Source organism: Anoplopoma fimbria, chromosome 3, assembly GCF_027596085.1.
Source record: "Anoplopoma fimbria isolate UVic2021 breed Golden Eagle Sablefish chromosome 3, Afim_UVic_2022, whole genome shotgun sequence".
NCBI classification, from domain to species: Eukaryota; Metazoa; Chordata; class Actinopteri; order Perciformes; family Anoplopomatidae; genus Anoplopoma; species Anoplopoma fimbria.
Window position 1 is genome coordinate 19,227,094 of NC_072451.1, and position 17,854 is coordinate 19,244,947.

Genomic DNA, 17,854 nt, shown 5'->3' on the forward strand with positions numbered 1-17,854 from the left:
AGGTATGTTTATCATGATCTGCTGTTGAATTCAATATGCATATATAGGAATATTAACCTTTAAATTACTTCTGGGCTCTTTTAGTTATAATATTGTGAGAAAAACATTACAGAAAAAGTGGGTTTATGCTAGCAAGATTGTAAAATTGAATTATTTTAGACTTTCGTACCACCAAGCGGTGATATCAAAATTAAGGCTTTGGCAGACAACAATTTATGATGCTACCCCACCTGAAGGAATACAACCTGTTGATCAGAAGTTGATCATTAGAGGGTAGATCAATAAATATATAACTGAATTACAGCTTCACATGCACAAACAATTTCACAGAAAAGTTGATTACCTAAGACAGTGTGCAGGATTTTATCACATTTATTTAAGATTTTATGTTCTCCAATGCACCTGTCACACTTTCCGGTTGCTCTTGTTTTGTTATTTGGTGAAAAAGGTTTTTCTTTTAGATATTTTTAAGCAAAAATTCTCTGGTAGCCTGGTAACTGACCATTGTCATAGCAAAAACCTTGCTAACTAAATATTCTGCTTCATTTGAGGTCATTCATGCTAAAACATTTCTGTATTTGGTGAAGGATGGCTTATTTTTGGGTAACGCATCATCGATGTGAACGATCTTCTGTTACATAAGGTGACCGGTTCACTCACAGGTCATCTACGTAGCACGGATATGGCATCTGCTGGACGTAGACCCCGAGTGGCCAGTCTTGGCCTGTGTGAAGCTTAATGATGCCGTGTTCAATCATGTCCTGCAGGTAGGCAAAGCCTCCCCAGATGTACCTCTGATCCTCCATGGGGTCTGCTCTGGGTCCGGGGTCCCAGTACCTGAGAGGAGAACACAGAGAGTGAATTTCAGGTGGCTTGAGGATCTCAAAATGTAGCCACAATATCATTTGTCACACAAATATTTACACAAATAATTTATTTAAGCCTTTTTTTATGGTTGTATGAAATAATCCAAATAAAACATTGTCATAATAGAACGTCTTAAAGCCAAAGTATATAAACACACACACACACACACACACACACACACACACACACACACACACACACACACACACACACACACACACACACACACACACACACACACACACACACACACACACACACACACACACACACACACACCACATGTGCACAGCTTCCACTTAAGCGGATAAGTCCGAGGCAAAGCCCTCTTACAATCTGATTATTCAATTGTATAGATGCAGAACTCCCACTGGGTCCATTACAGCACTGTAAACAGCTAAAACATTTTGCTCGCCCCGGGGGCTATTGACATACAGTCTGTTTATGAATGGATGATCAAAGGGAAAGGAAAATGCATGTTAGAGCCTCACATGGGAGGATGAAAGGGCAGGTATCGAGTTAACATGGAACCACCAATAGATGTTGTAAAACACACTGAGGCCAGCTAGAGAGACTTCTCTTTTTTCGTCCTCAGAGGAATGTGACAAATCCATGTAAATGGGCTCATTAATGGAGCAGTAACAACATGAAAAAAATGAAGGAACGGCGGGTTCTCAGGGTGATTTGGTTTGATTCTACAACTGTGTTTATGCATACCAGTCAGCTGCAATGAAATATATAACAAAGTACTTATGATTAGCCTTTTTTTCTTTGCAAATATAATGTTTATACCCTAAATTTTTGTGCGATAATACCAATGGTTTGAAAACTACGTCCCTTAAAAGACTGGGGACTGGTATCTGTGGTCACAGCACAATTGACTAGATAGGAAAAAATAATAAACAAAGATCTGCTACTGAAAAATATAAATGTATTTTACCTTTTCAGGTATCAAACAATGATATACAGCGCGTGATAAGGAGTCCAAAGTAGACACTTAGCTTTATCTTGAGGGGTCAGAAGCAAAGAAATGTTGGGCAGTCCTCATTACCAAAACATCTGTCCACACAGCTGTTACTGACCTGTCTTTGATCTTGTTGGTGCGCTCCACTGCGTCAATGTCCATGCGGATCTTGTACTTGACATGTGGCGGTACACTAGCGGTCCAGGGATACATGTCCACAAAGACCACACCGGCCCAAAACTTGTTCTCCTCCAGCAGGTGCAAGGCCTGATGGGTCATCTGGGACTCATCCGTGTAAGCCACAAACTTATCCAGGTGGATGCACTATGATCAGGGGAGAAGAGAGTGTTGTGGATTTGATGTTGGGAAGATGTTGTATGCTACCGCAGTTAGTAAAAATGCCATTTGGGAAGCTCTTCAACATGCTGTTTGAGCCATGACTGATGATCTGAACACAGATTATGTTCAGTATAACTTGATGGTGAAACCATGATGGTGTGTGTGTAAGTGTGTAAGAGCGTGTCCAGGTCTTTTTTGATGTGTATTAGATTAGGTGTATGGGGCATTTCCTCTATGAGGACACCACTAACTGGATAAGCTGACTATTTAACTGTAAAACTTTTAAAGTCCGCACCAAACTGTGTCTACTTTTTACAGGTATCAAGAAAAGATGGCATGGAATGCTTGGTCAGATTGTAAATCTTGTTTACTTATTCCACTATATTGTATTTAGCAAAAGTTCTCATATAATTGCAGGTTTTTTTGCAGCCAACAAATTATAGTAATAATAATAATAATTTTACCATTACCATTACATACTAAAATATACATATATACATATATATGTCTGATGAACACTGTTAACCTAGACTTGCTGACACTGCTGCTATTAACCACACCACGGTCAATTTACCTTTTTGTCCCTAAATGCTCTAATTTTATTCTATTCTTTATGTTGTGGTTGTTTTAGTTTTATATACCTCTTATTATTTATTACTTTTGCTTTCTGTACTTATCTGTTCTACTGAGGCCCTGGGATCAAAACATGTAAACAAATCAATTAGGATATTGCAAAGAATATACTTATATACATATCCAATTAATCTATACATTTGACACACTATGCTTATGTGCTGTAAACTAGAAGAAATACTGAATGAAAGACAGGTGTTGTAGAAAAATGTGTTTATATTAGGGTAATAAAAAAAGTATAATTTGGGGTCTTTCAGGTATTGAATTGGCTCCAGAAAAGTTTCAAACAATACCCCTATTTGTAATTTTATGTATAGTTTTGTGAATTTCCATTCGCTCTTAACAGAACCATCTTTCTCTGAGGCGATCTGGTGACATGGGAAAATCTGAGCTACTATATTCATTCTACATCGGCACCCACAAACACACACACACACACACACACACACACACACACACACACACACACACACACACACACACACACACACACACACACACACACACACACACACACACACACACACACACACACGCGCACACACACACACACACACATGCATGCAGAAAAGCAAATACATGAACACGTGTATATAAACACACATGAGCACAACCCCATACACCTACACACTTACACACAAACAATTAGGTTCACTCTCTCACACGCACACACTCTCTCTCTCCCAATGAAACACGTGTAATTTCCATGTGAACTCTCACCCTACACACACACACACACACACACGCTGCTCTCTAACCCCACCCACCCACCCACACACACCCACCCACCCACACACCACACACACACACACACCCCCACACACACACACACACCCTGTGTACACCGTGTCTAATGTCTCCATTCACATTACTGTACAATACCCTGAGAACGCTCAAAGAAAGCGGAGCGACCACTTCCCATTCATCTTCAAGGGACCATACATTCACAGCACAATGATGTTCACTCAAAGATGGGCCTGAGAAGAAAGACCCTCACTGATACACATGTTCCAATGGGATTTCACTGTGAGAAACATACCCCTGATGGAGTGAGAGGACCTCGTGCTTACTGCAGCAGTAGTTATCCTATGGCCCAATGCTAGCTGACAGCTATACCTAATTGGCTAAACTGCCTGGGTTTGTTTGTGGGGCTCTTCAGGGTCTGGATGCCGAACTTGGAGACAAAGGGCAGATTGAGATGGTTGCACTGATAGCGCTCTCACCAAAACACCGCCACCCCTGCCCCCTTTAAATCAGTCGAGAGAGGAGAGAGGGAAGGCGTGAAGGATGGATAGAGTGATTTGCCCTCTTTCATTTCGCAGGCGCAGGAGTCTGTTTCAATGCGGGGCCATACACCAAAACCGCATTGAGCTCATGGGGGGGGGTGACCCACTGCCACCTACTCTCCACTTTATCACTGGCTCCACAATGAGAGCATAGGAGGGGGGTGACAGCAGGCTTGTTCTCCCCACCTTTCAGCCTGCTGGATGGGAGAGCGGCTTCATAGCCGTGCTAAGTGGCCTGCTCTGTTTCAAAGGGGCCTTTGGCTGCAATCTCCTGGGAGCAGACCTGGAAGAGTGATGCACCTGTCTGCAGAGCTGAGAGTTGTCCTTACGAAAAGGCTGAACACTTCGTGCTGGGAATGTGCAACATTTGGCCAATAGTGACTGGGGCAAAGAAGGAAAACAGACAGATAGATGACTAGACTAGCTTGTGTTTCTTACCTCTCCATACCGGTTGAACATTCGTATGATCTGGTCTGTAAGGTTAAAAATATTCCTCCAGTCAAAGTTGGGCATATCCGCCTCCCTGTATCGCTCTGGACCGTTGAACAGGAAGTTGAGGATGTGTTTGGTGGTAAAGTCAGTGTCCTCCAGATTATTGTCAATGAAATGCATCACTGTCGGGTTTCTCAACGTGTCCTGCAGCGATAGAGACAGAGATAGAGTTACTGCTTGTAATATAGACAAATTACATATGTAAGATAAGAACAAGTGACATTTAGTTAGCTTAATATATAGTAAGGGAAGTGAAAGATGCTCTTGGGTGTCAAGTCATAAACACAATTCTTTTTTTAACAAATTGTATGCAATTTCAAGATGTCAGCCCTGTGTTTGCATGGAGTATTGCATGGTCAAACTGAATGCTGATTTTCTGGAGGCTGCTGTTGATAAACTCTTGATTGGTTAGGTAAGTTCAACCAGCTATCTGGATAGTTTGCCTGCAGTCTTTCAATAACACTGCATCCGACAATATTCTTCCAAGAATTTGTGGTTCCAATTTGACATAAAAACCATCTGATTGATCTTTGTCCATGTGTGTACTATTGTTTGCTTCTAGCATTAAGTGAGGCTCATTCTACTTTGGCACTCATACAGTATGTTCTATTGAATTGGAGCATCATAATACAATTTAAATAGTTTCAAAGGTATGACTTCATTTAGTGTGTATGTGCAGTACTCCTACCCTGATCATGTTCATCTGTACACTGTTGTCGAAGAAAGTCCAGAGTTGAGGTCCCAGCTCCTCCCAGGCCTTGGCCATGTTCCGCAACCTCTCTAACTCCTCGAATGTTGTGTTGGCCTTCAACACACACACACAAGCGTACAAACATGAGCACCAGTGCACACTTCATCAAGTCAATGTATGTTGATGTTAAGGTCACAGATTCTTTGAATTGTAGTACACGCACAGTTAAGGTGCACAATCAACACATAACTCTGTTGTTTGACCCAGGAAAGACAAGATATTTCTATTGCATGAAAATAGTGTCAGACAGTAAATGGCATTGAGATCCATGAAACCTAATCTAAGCTCTAAACTGCAATACTCTTTAAACACCATGGGTAATAAAAAAGTCACATTAGCTAATTTTCTTTCCGGGGCAGGTTGCTAAATTCCACTTAATTTTGTGTAAAAGACTGAAAAACATTCTGTTTTCCTTCATCGCTGCACCCTGAAATTCAGTTTATTGTTTAATTCTCCCCTCCTCTTCCCTTCCCTCACATTGCAGCAGATCGCCCCCCTTATCCCTCCACCCTCCTCTGCCTCGGTAGTCAGCTCATTCCTAAGAAGGGTGGGGGGCTCGGCGTGTACGCATAAAAAACAGATACGTAGAGTGGTGAAAGAAACGGAGGAGGAGAGAAAAAGTGAGCAGAGAGAAAGAGAGGTGAGGGGTCGGGCTGGAGGTGGTCTCTCTTACACTCTTTAATATCTTGTGGACGGCAGGGGAGTCGGGGGTGTACAGGATCTTTCCCATCAGCAGGGGCTTGACTGAATTCCACACAATTTTTGTGATAGGGTTGGACTCCAAGGTCTGCATCAGGGCGTTGCAGGAGGGAGCTAAAGGGAGAGTAATTGCAAAAAACAGCAAGATAAGAAGAAGGTGAAATAGGTATAGTAAGAGAGATAAAGCATCAAATTGAACTTTCTTTTATCCTCCAGACTTGGGTAGCATTCAGATGCTATCATTTAAGTTACAGACAACAGTGAAGTATGCATAATTAGTTACCCAGCGCTTATCCAACAGTTTTATGGTGATTTCTAGACTCTATGTATTTTTCAAATTAGATATTCGCACATTCAACTATATCAGATGGATTATTTTTTAAAGTATCAATTGAATCTTGAGAAACGAAGCTCCAAAACACTGCTGTTGCTCAGAATTCATTCAAAAATGTATATTTAATCCCACAAAGAAACCATTTGCTGAAAAATATTCAATTGTATTGATACATTGATGACATGATTGATGGATGAACATGGATGGACTAGAATAATTTAAGACTTCTCAATGAAAAAAGCCACAGACCTTATTTCAGTCATCTAAACCAAATAATTATTATATTTATATTATTGTGATGATGAGCAAGAGCAATGTGCCAGATGTTCTTTTATCTAGACTCTTTAATTAAAATTACTTTTAAGAAAAAGAAAGAAAGAAAATAAAAGCGATGTCAAAGCTGTGGACCAAAAAACATCTCTTGTTAATTCTAAACGGGTGACCAATATTAAGTGCTGAAATATGAAAAAATGTAAACATTCAAAGATGGTAAGTATCTAAATTTGACTGATGATTGTGCTTTTGTTAGGGATAATTGTTCAACAATGCAACGCACAAAGAAATAGAGAAGATGCTCACAGGAAAAAAGGGAATTAATTTGAATCATTCCAAAAACAAACAAACAAAAAAATATTTGGAATAACATCCTTACACTCCTAAAGTTTGTCAGTAATGTTCCAAAGTTGTACTTCAATCAACTTCTATCTTGTGTCATAAAACATGAAATCATAATAAGACACATTATCATAACATAGAGACAAAATAAGAAAACAAACATTTGCACTGAAAATAATATGACATACCTATGTATATAAGGTAAAAGGAAGGGTACATTAATGTCCTATATATAAACTATAGAACTGAGACTTTCACAGTTCAACACCTCTTCACTTACTGGCAGTGTCGTCATAGACATAGTTGCGGCTCTTGGTTCCATTGACCCCCAGAAACACCTTGTAGTTGTTGTCCTCGTACCAGTTGAAGGACAGAACCCTGGAGCCGCCTCCCTCTGGGTATCCACAGAAGAGGCTCGACATACTGGACATCAGCTGGGTGAATGAAGAGGGACCCCCGTTTTGAAACATAGACGAAACCGCCTTCAGGAGCTCCTGAGAGCTTGTTCGGTCCATCAGCTGTCAAAAAAGTCAGAGAGGTCCGGTTGAAAGAGAATCTCTCAGTGATCAATGTACCTCTTAAGTAGATACAGTTTAAAAACATTCATCAACATTTCATTAGATCCATCTGTTGTCCATAACAACAGCAGTATTCTGTTCAGGTTTGCCTTCTCATTTCACCTTTTCTCTGTGTGTCACATGGCTGATGTACATGGGGCATTTTGAATTTTTGAGTCTTAAAACATATTTCCAAACTCGACACAGAAAACCCAATTCTATATTTAATAACCTGGACTAAGAGTCTACAGCCTGCTAGCGGCTCTCTGTAGTTGTAATTAAGCATCAGCCAATTTTGGTTTAGCATGTTAGCATGAAACAATGCCTTATAAGCCTTTAACACAAAACCACAATTTAGGCTAATGGGATCATCATGACTTTTGCAGGTAAGATTCATCATATGTGGACCCTAAATGTCTTCACCATATATCATGGCAATCCATCCAATAGTTACTAAGATATTTCAGTCAGGACCAAAGTGTTAGATCAACTGACAGACTGACATAGCATGGCTATAATAATTGTTTTAAACGTATGAATCTTGAAATCATATATCAAAAGCACAAAAAATCCCTGCTCTTTTATTAACTGTCCTGATGTGGTAACACCAAAAACAACAGGTGCTAGCAAACTTTAAATTACAAGTCATTCTCTTCCAAAAAGTATTTGACCCCAGTCTGATAAACTACACATACCCACACTAGCTAGGTTATTAAGGGCTCCCATCAGAGGTACCCGGACTAGTTGTCACCTTAACTTTCTAATTCTTTGACTCATGTCTGGTCATCAACTTTGCAAACCAGGGCTGTTGAGTGTTGCTATAAAGCCCAAATAATTAGCTTCGAGCTATTTGACCTTTTGTCAGATAATGATCAACAGGCTAGGGTTATTTATGTCTTTCATATTCGTTCATACTGTGTGAATCATATTACATAAACTATCACTAGAAAACAATAGTTTGAAAGATAAGCAAACATGTTGGACGGACGGACTAAATATCCTCCTATTGATTGAACAAAAATAGCTTCATACAAGTGTATTTCTCCCCGGTATGTATCATTTCCTTTTTAAAGAAATAGCGAGGGGGCTGCCAATAATTTTGAATGTTATGTTTGAGGTTTTTTTTTTGAGAAATAACAGTTGCAAATCTTTAGATGATCTCATAACGGATCAGATTTGATCTTGGAGTTGAGTTTTTCTTCTTTCTTTATTAGCCGAGATCTATAATCTCTCTTACAATTTTAAATGAAGACTATATCGTAACACTGATAATCACAGTGGTTTCAGAGGTCAGTGATTAAGTCAGCAATGACTCATTGCTTCTCTATGTCCAACACTCAAAGTAACCTTTCACACACAAACACATACACGCACCCACAAACTAATACACACACCTGATTTAGATCGCTCTCACTCCCTTTTCCTCCCTTTTCTTATTCATTATCGCACACATACACACACACACACACACACACACACACACACACACACACACACACACACACACACACACACACACACACACACACACACACACACACACACACACACACACACACACACACACACACACACACACACACACACACACACACACACTAAATTGAAAGGAAGGAGAGGTGGGTAATGAGAGCATTTGGCTCGCCTTTCTGTCACCACGGTGATACAAAGGACCCACCTACAGGATGTGTCACCTCAGAGGAATGTCTCTCTTCCTCGACCCCCAACTCCCACCCCCGACCCTCTCTCTATCTTCCACACCCTGCCTAAGGTGATGATGGGATACACTACCCCCTGGGACATACACCGAACGTGCCGAAACACACAACACCAAACCAGCCATTCTGTCTCTGTTCTTGTGTCTGTATATGTGCTCGTCTTAATAAGTATATAACTATACGAACTGCTAGAGGAGCAATATATAAAAGCGAATACCAAGATTAGTGAAAAAAAGTATCTATTCCATTCTTTCTTCCATTTTTTTTTTTTTACAATGTCTATTCATTTCTATTCTATCCTGTTCTGTTCTATTATTATATATCTATAACATTTCTTTACAATATTTCATCAATACCTACATTATATATTCTATTATAATCTGTTCGGTTTTAATGTACATTATCTATTCTATTCTATTTATTTTTATTATCTAATCAGTTATTTTATATCTTACTCTGTTAATCTACAATATCTATTCTATTTATATATATCAATTATATCCTATTCATCTACATTATCTATTCAGTTCTATTCTATTCTGTTATTTTATAATAAATATTATATACATCTATAATATATACTTAACTCTATTCTACTATAACATCTATTCTTTTCTATTATCTATAATATCTACTCTAATCTATTTATATATATTTTATATGATATTCAATTCCTCTACAGTATCTACTGTATTCTCTTTTATCATATTCCATGTTTTGTTATATGTGATTCTGATTTGTATTACATATGTATTAAATAAATACAGTGATAAAGATACATGCAAAACTTTACATATGAGACACAATCTGTACGTGTTAGCACACACACACACACACATGTACAACCCATATTGTTGAGCCCATCACTCAGCCTCCTCTGTGAGCGAGTCTCTAACTGGGAGCAGCGGAAGAGGCGAGTTTCCTGCAGGGCTAAAAATACTGGTGCCTCTGATCCAGCAGGACTGAGGAGAAGGAGAGAAGAGCACGAGCCAGGAGTGAAAAATGGATTGTTGGTCTTTGGAGCACTTACAACTTGGATATTCTCCGACGTCGCCTTAAGAACCCGGCCCCAGAGGTGCAGGTCAATCCCCTCGGAGCTGCTGTCCATAACCTGAGGCATCTGGAAAAACAAAGTCACCAGATGTATCAGTCAAGTGAACAATGTTCATAGTGTTTTTAATACAGATAAAAAGAAGTGGTTGAACACAGTTTGCTCTATGTAATTCTAAATCATAACCATCACTGCTCTGTTTAAGTGATGTCCCATGATGACCTTACACTGATAAACACATTCATATCTTTCAAAAAAAAATGGAAACCCAGTTTTAAGAAATGCTTGTTACAAAGAAGAATCCACTTTGTGCACATTTTCTTCACCCGGGAATTACAACCAGCTACATCACACTTTCCATTCTGCGTTTCTTTTTTGACACAAAATTCAGGTCTTTTCTGTATTTATGGAGGAAATGAACCTGTTTCAAACTTGAACTGTATCAGTTGTTCGATACCTAAAAACATGCTTCCGCTAAAACCTCCTTCAACGACTTTATCCTGAGAAACCATGAGCAGTAGGCGCTAGAAAAGGCCTGGTCAGAGCAGAGTGCAGAGGGCTACGGAAACCCCGAATGCAAAGACAAACACACACATGTGATATCCTTCCTCCTGCATTCCTCGCGCTTGCATTTCAATGAACGAAGGAAGGAGGGAGGCGGTGCAGGGGGAACAGAGAGAAAGCGAGGGAATAGAAAGGGAGGGTGATGAGAGAGGTGGATGGGAGAATGGAGTCAGCAGCGTAACAAGTTGTTCCAAGGCAGAGGTCACTTTGGTAATGGGCTTTAAACCTTATAGAGCTAAGAGGTTAAATGCATAGATCCCCACTAAGATGCTACTGTAGTAGAAACTAATGAGTACTTGACATCTGTATTGTGTAAGAGTCAAGTGTTTCTCTGATATTCACTGAAAATGTTAACAATATGTAAATGTGCAGAGTACATAAAAGATGGAATAACAATAACTACATTTAATACAACAATATTGCAAACTGCAGCCACAACAACACCTCAGAGTTTAATACTGCATGTTTGGCAGTGTTGCTGCATAGCTGTTGTGCTGGATTTCATTCTATTGTGTTGGTATTTTGTCCGCATTTGTATATATTGAATACAAAATGTACCCAAGATGTCTTACACAACCATACAATTATCTATCATAGTACCTGGTTAAAGTGGGTGGGGTTCAATTGAAAAACGGTGATGTAACATAACTCACCATTTATAAATCTGATGAAACCATACTTACACAGTCCTAATGAAGAAGTTTTTATTTTTATTTGTTTTTAACTTTGCTGTTGCATGTGTTTTCATGGATATTTAACGCTATAGAGCAATACTTAACATAAGAGGCCATGTTTTCAGGAGCTTAACATTTCTTTATATCAGTTGTGAAAGTACAGTACAATTCTGGGCAAGTACTGTTTAACAGCAGAAGTTCATTACTAATTGCAAGTACATTTTTTGCATTCTTTCAATAAAATATATTGTATATGCTGTTTAATATTATATAGGCTTCAGCCCTCAGTGACCCTAGAGAGGATAAGCAGGTATAAATAGTGGATGAGTAAATGGATATTACAGAAGAAAAAAGCCAAAAAAGGAACCTATGAAAACATAATCTTTGACAACATGGTTTTGTTAGAGTAATAAACAAAAAAAGGTAATAAATATGCAAAAATATTTCCAAAAAAGAGAGAAAAATATATATACAGGATGCAGAATGAAAATGGATTAAATAACTTTATAGTCATGCTAATAAAATCGTCAATCAATGTTAATCATAGTGATTTAGTCAATTAATCCAATATCCATTGCATTTATATAAACTGTGCCTCTTTTATGTAACTCCTGCAACTGCTCAAGTCAATTTCCCTCAAAAAAGAGGTAATGTAAGACACTGCATTCCTGTCATGCTCTTACTGATTTAGTCAGGCTCTCTTACAGCCAAATAATCAGGGGCGCTCTTCAGACTGGCAAATGTCGGTAATGTATTTATACAAGAAGCAGCATCAGGTCTTAGAAAATAACTCACAGACTGTAGGCGGGGTCTAGCTAAGCCCATTAGAGAAACAGGCCAAGAGGGATAATGCCATGAGCTATCACATGACTCACCTGACAAATATAGAAGAAATTGGAGGGTGTCAAGGGAAAACAAGTTTAACATTGTACAGTTTGATGATGTATCTCCTTTTTATAATGCTGCTTTTATTTTTTTATACTATTCAATAAAGATAAATCTACATTTAAATAAAAAATCAGAGGGACAAATGAAAAGCTCTGTTGTACCTTGTCTATGTTTCTTGCTTTTCATAAATATATTTGTCAACAATTTGAAACAAAGCGCATGAGTTAGTCCCAAAATGGGGCCAGTGACTGAATGAACAGGTCTGGCAGAGCAAGCTAGAATCAGCCACTTAGCCTCACATGCCGTCCTGGCATCACCAGCTGCTCTACAAAGAACAACATCACAGCGCTGTTCACAACTAATGTATTATTCTTAGCACCAAGCAGAACCAACACATTTGCGATCACAAGAAAGTAAAAAATCCAGAATGGTTGCGCTGTTATGGAAACAATATCACAGTATTACATTTACTACACTATTTTATTAGAGCAGTGGGGAGAAACAGTTCTATGAAGGTGAGTGTGAATGTCTTCCCTCCATTACTCATCTCTGTTTAGTTTCCTTTTAAATTTGTCTATATTTGACCATCCATATTCATTCTCTCTGCAAATATTTCACAGTTAATTGACCTTGTGACACAGTGTGTAAAAAAAAAAAAGGCCTTGTTTCCATATATAGAAATATTTCATATTTTTCATATAGTCAACAAATCCCATTAAAAAGACCAAAACCAACAATGACTTGTATGCGTTTCCAAAGACAGGTATATCTTATGCCGCGTGCCATGGAGCTTGATTGTTTAAAAGAATATTAAAAACACTTGTTGACATCTGCTTTTGTTATCATGAACACACACACACTGTAGTGTATTCTGACTCAATCCCACATACACCGTCCTGCTGCCAGGAATACTAGCTAGTGCACCAAATATGTATCAATTCGCCCCCGGAAATAATCTTCAAAAATGATGCTACTGTCACAGAAATGTTTGCTATATCTACAACGTCCAGCTGCTTAAGGACATTACTGAGCCTTTAACAAAAATAAAACCAAATATTTGCGAGGTGCTTTTAAAGGTTTACTTATTCAGGATGCAAAGGCCTTGGAACTGAGTGCTACAAACCGGAAGTCAGAAAGGTATTGAGAGCGAGACTAACACGTTGTTAGGAAAAGGAAATTCATTTTTTTTTTTTTTTAAATGCATCCTTCAGAGGATCTCTCAAATAATGACCATGGCAATAAAGAAAGTAAAAACAAGACGGAAAGGATCTACGTAATAACAACATCCAGGAAATAGCGGATAATGTAGGGAAACTTGACTGACTGAATTAATGACATACCAATGTTTATTCTTTAATTTGACAGTGACATACTGACATTCTAAATATTTTTTAAAGCATGACTCACCAGTTTGAAAATTTTGAAGAAGTCCAGGTTGGCATAGAGGATGTCCTCTATCTTCTGCAGACTTTGCTGGGTGAGGGCACACATGGCGTTGCGAACCCCGTGGAGCCCCATGCGAGTGGGGAAGATGATGAAGCGCTCCAGCAGGGCCTGGCTGCAGGCTATGTCTTTCAGCTGCAGGTCTGGGATACCAGAGGCAAACTGGGGAACATTAAAAAAACAAATTTAGAATGCTTGGTTTATTGTGGGATATGTCTATCCTCATTTATTATCACAGTATTGATTTTAAACCACAGGAAAATATCTTAGTTATTCAATATTGTTTTAAATAAGCCAAGATGAGCTAATATCAGTCACAGGTTTAACTTTTCCCACTCATCCCTCCAATTGGCACCTGTTCTAGACGTATTTCCGCATTGACGAGCTGGTAGACTAGAGACTCCGAAAGGCCAGCGTTTCGCAAAAGGAAGGCTGTGAGAACCTCGTCTTCCTTCAGAATATCATCTATCTTCAGCCCACGGCCTACAAGAAACATCAAAAGCAGAGATGGTGAAATGTTAGCAACACTAAAGACAATATTGACAAGATCACCACCTGTGGACTACACAGAGGAAATGATTCACATCAAAGAACGCTTGGCAGAGATGTTTCGGGGAAAGTCGAGTGAGCAAGAGGATGTGTGTTTGTACGCTTATCACTGCCAAAAAAATGTTAAGTTAATTTCAATTGAAGTAATATTAAGAATAACCAATTTCATGTGCGCCTTCATGCCGAGTCTTGAACAATCCTGGGCATATGAATGACCACAGTGACGTGAATACTACCAGAGAACGAGACGTCCGACTGAATAAGAGGGAAAACACCGATTATACACCACTATCCTGGATAAGTCTTTGTATAGTGGTCACATGCTATAGTAATAATAAAAATGTATAAAGTTTACATCCACCAGTTCATCCAGATCCAACATCTGACAACTCAAGTAATGGCCAAAGATTAATGCCAATGTACAAGGACTAATTTAGCTAAATGCTACATAGAAATGAGACATTTAAAAGGCAAAGAGAGGGTTTTTAAAACGGATGAGAAAGGTGGTGCTCTGACGTACACAAGACACGAAACACCAACAGAGAGAGGATGTGCAGACAACAACAAGATCTAAAGGTTAAGATCAAAGTGCTGCTCATTGTTTCCTGAGAGGGTAACGTAAGAGTTTATAATAACTTTAAATAAAAACCTTCTTAAAGGAAAATCATGTCCACATTTTGTTTCAAAATCTTGCCCAGAAAGCTGACTTATTTTTCTCTTTTGATTACAGTGGTTAGAGAGAGAAAAAAATGGCTTTTACTAACCATTTCACTCTAAAGGGAAGTGCTGCTGTCTTAACCATTTATCACATTTGCTCTTTACCTGACACCACAGATGGGTTGTTGCGTAATGTCGCCATGAAGTTTGAGAAGGACGACATATCGTGCCAGAGACGGCCGAGCTTCTGGACCTCTGTCTCGTTGAGCAGAAGCTCCTGGACATCAACATAGAACCGAGCCAATCTAGAGGAAGACAAAAAACACACTGAATTTGTCTAATTTACTAAGTATTCTAGATTATAAACAATGAAATTCCGTATTATCTAAGTATCATACCATCTGTTATCAGCTCTTTAGCAATAATGTGAAAATAATTCAAATGTCTAATGATTAATTATATACTATGTGTCTGGCACTGTGGAGGTTAGAGAGTGTTATAATTAGGCTTACACTGAATTATTATAGTTGGAGACAACTCCCGGAGACTCTCCTCTGGTTGGATATCTGAAGCAGGGGTTGTTGACGTTGCAGAAGATGCTCTGGATCCAGGGCAGAATCCCTGCTGAAGGCATGGCCTTGTTGGGGAAATGACCTGAAGAAACAGATAAATAAATCAAAAGTATTTTTTCAAAAGTTAATTTAAAAGAGCTGCCAAAGGTAAAGATGTGTTCTTCTCCCAATTACACAAAAAGCTGTTTCTAGGAGGCACTTTCTATTTCATTTTTACAGAATTTCATCAAACAGATTACTAAAATAGTTTTTACATTCATGTTGTTGGTACAGTGGATTGGCCTTCCTCAGCCACACCAGACCAATGAATAACAACACCGGCCAGCAGATCTCAATCACGAAGCGGACCTGGACCGAAACAAGTAAAGTGGGAGTTACTGTATTTACACAAAGAAAAATAGGAACACCTGTACAATCTATGCAGACACAAAAGCACTGGAACAAATCCTACAAGTCTGAAGATTTTATGTTGGGACTTTAATAGAGGGCTGTTAGAAGCTGTGGTTTGTGGTGTTACTATAGTTGCTTTGCATTAAGCTGAATGGTGTTTCTAAGGTTTTTCTCAACCCCGGTCACATAATTGACGATACCTTCTGTCTCTTGCGGAGGGTCCAGTTTTTCCACAGCAACAGGCGGATTTGAGAGCCTGTCTTCATTGCTCCGCAGCTTCACCCCTAAAAGGGGTCATCAGACTCTGACAAACCTGCAGATAAACAACTCCATCAGTGGCACTCACAAAGACACTGAATCATCTACTGTATGTAAGATTATTGAGCCAAGCAGTCTCAAGACCAGACCCAGGACTACAGTTATTGGATCTGGTCTGAAGACCACTTGAATTTTGTGTTTGACCTGACTTTTCATGATTTTCTGAAACATTTGAATATGTAATATTTTCCATGGTCGACCATTGTTTTTTTGATTGTCTGTTTTCAGTCTTAAAAAGAAAATGCCTTTATAATTTTAATGCAATGGCATATCTACATATCTATATACCAAGCCTATGATCTATGGAAAACTCTTTTTGCAGATACAATTATCATTGTCGATCTTAAAACGCACTGACTTTGCTCTGGCTTTGACCTGAGCTTGACTCAAAGTGGACTGTACTTGGTCTCAGCATTAACATGGATTTATGTCAGGTAGTCTTCACTACAACCTTTCACAGACCACCTTTCAACCCACTTGGAAAGCATAAACCCATCTGAAGTGCTCCTGAGCAAAACACTACCATCTTTAAGTTTTGTTGTGTGGGCATATTGGCAAAAGGAGGGGATTTTTCTACACTGACATACACTTTTGTAAAACACTATCACAATTATTTAAATGTATAGTCCAACCCCGTTCTTCACAACATATAAACATGAATTGGTATGTTACTGATAAAATCCAATTTGTACCTGCTCTGTCATACAAGCTTATTCCAAAAGACAAATTCATTTTTGAACCGAACACTGACAAAAAAAACAGCAATTCAAATGCCATTCACATAAACACGCTATGTTTAAGTGAGCTCAGAGGATGTCGGACATGAAGTGCAATTTGTTCAGAGTGACATGTCCAATAGATTACCCCATACTGGCAGACTGAGGATGCAGGGACATAAATACTCGTCTAGAAAAACAACAGGACAAAGACTTTGAGACTAAAATAGGAGGGTGAAGGCTGTCATTATGCCTGACTTCTCTGAAATCACCTTATTACTCAAATGGTAATTACACATAACAGGACTTCCTTGCACAAGATTGACAGAAACGTGTAGAAATGTTTTTTCCAAATTCAAACTGCTGCATGTTTAAGTAACAGATAGAGGCCATGAGGGTAAAAACATTTTGAAGAGCATCCAACAGGATCTCTATTTTTACACCTCGACATTATGTCTGACTATAAGCATTATGAGAAACAGTAATTAGCAACCACATACCTGTCAGCTCGAACATGATCTTACAGCACATCGTATTTTGTCAACAAGAGAACAAAGCATTCGCTTACCTCTTATGGAAAGATATAAAAGTCGTACGACATCGAGAGAAACAGGTTGACACACCGGCTGAAGTGGACGAAAACATTAAGTAAGGTAGAAGGGCTCTGTGTGGCTCCTCTCCTCTACTCACCCACTCTCTCTCGCTCTCCTGCCTGCAGGTCAGCAGCACTCCTAATCTGATTGCTCTAATCTCCCAGCTCAACACGGGCAGGCAGAA

The 17,854-nt window shown here is 39.0% G+C and overlaps 1 protein-coding gene across 3 annotated transcripts in view; it reads right to left on the minus strand.

Moving 5' to 3' along the window:
• Window positions 1–16,309, minus strand: part of LOC129089386 (retinal-specific phospholipid-transporting ATPase ABCA4-like) — a 36,042-nt gene extending 19,733 nt beyond the window's left edge. For all 3 annotated transcript variants that reach the window (XM_054596806.1, XM_054596804.1, XM_054596805.1), the window contains exons 1-13: window positions 16,244–16,309; window positions 15,908–16,001; window positions 15,594–15,735; window positions 15,247–15,386; window positions 14,231–14,358; window positions 13,840–14,037; window positions 10,286–10,375; window positions 7,261–7,498; window positions 6,006–6,145; window positions 5,270–5,386; window positions 4,528–4,725; window positions 1,950–2,155; window positions 661–837 (exon numbers count right to left, since the gene is read on the minus strand). In XM_054596806.1, coding sequence (XP_054452781.1) covers window positions 661–837; window positions 1,950–2,155; window positions 4,528–4,725; window positions 5,270–5,386; window positions 6,006–6,145; window positions 7,261–7,498; window positions 10,286–10,375; window positions 13,840–14,037; window positions 14,231–14,358; window positions 15,247–15,386; window positions 15,594–15,735; window positions 15,908–16,001; window positions 16,244–16,309 — 1,934 coding nt within the window. The remainder of the gene's footprint in view (window positions 1–660; window positions 838–1,949; window positions 2,156–4,527; window positions 4,726–5,269; window positions 5,387–6,005; window positions 6,146–7,260; window positions 7,499–10,285; window positions 10,376–13,839; window positions 14,038–14,230; window positions 14,359–15,246; window positions 15,387–15,593; window positions 15,736–15,907; window positions 16,002–16,243) is intronic.
• Between the last annotated feature and the right edge of the window lie 1,545 nt (window positions 16,310–17,854).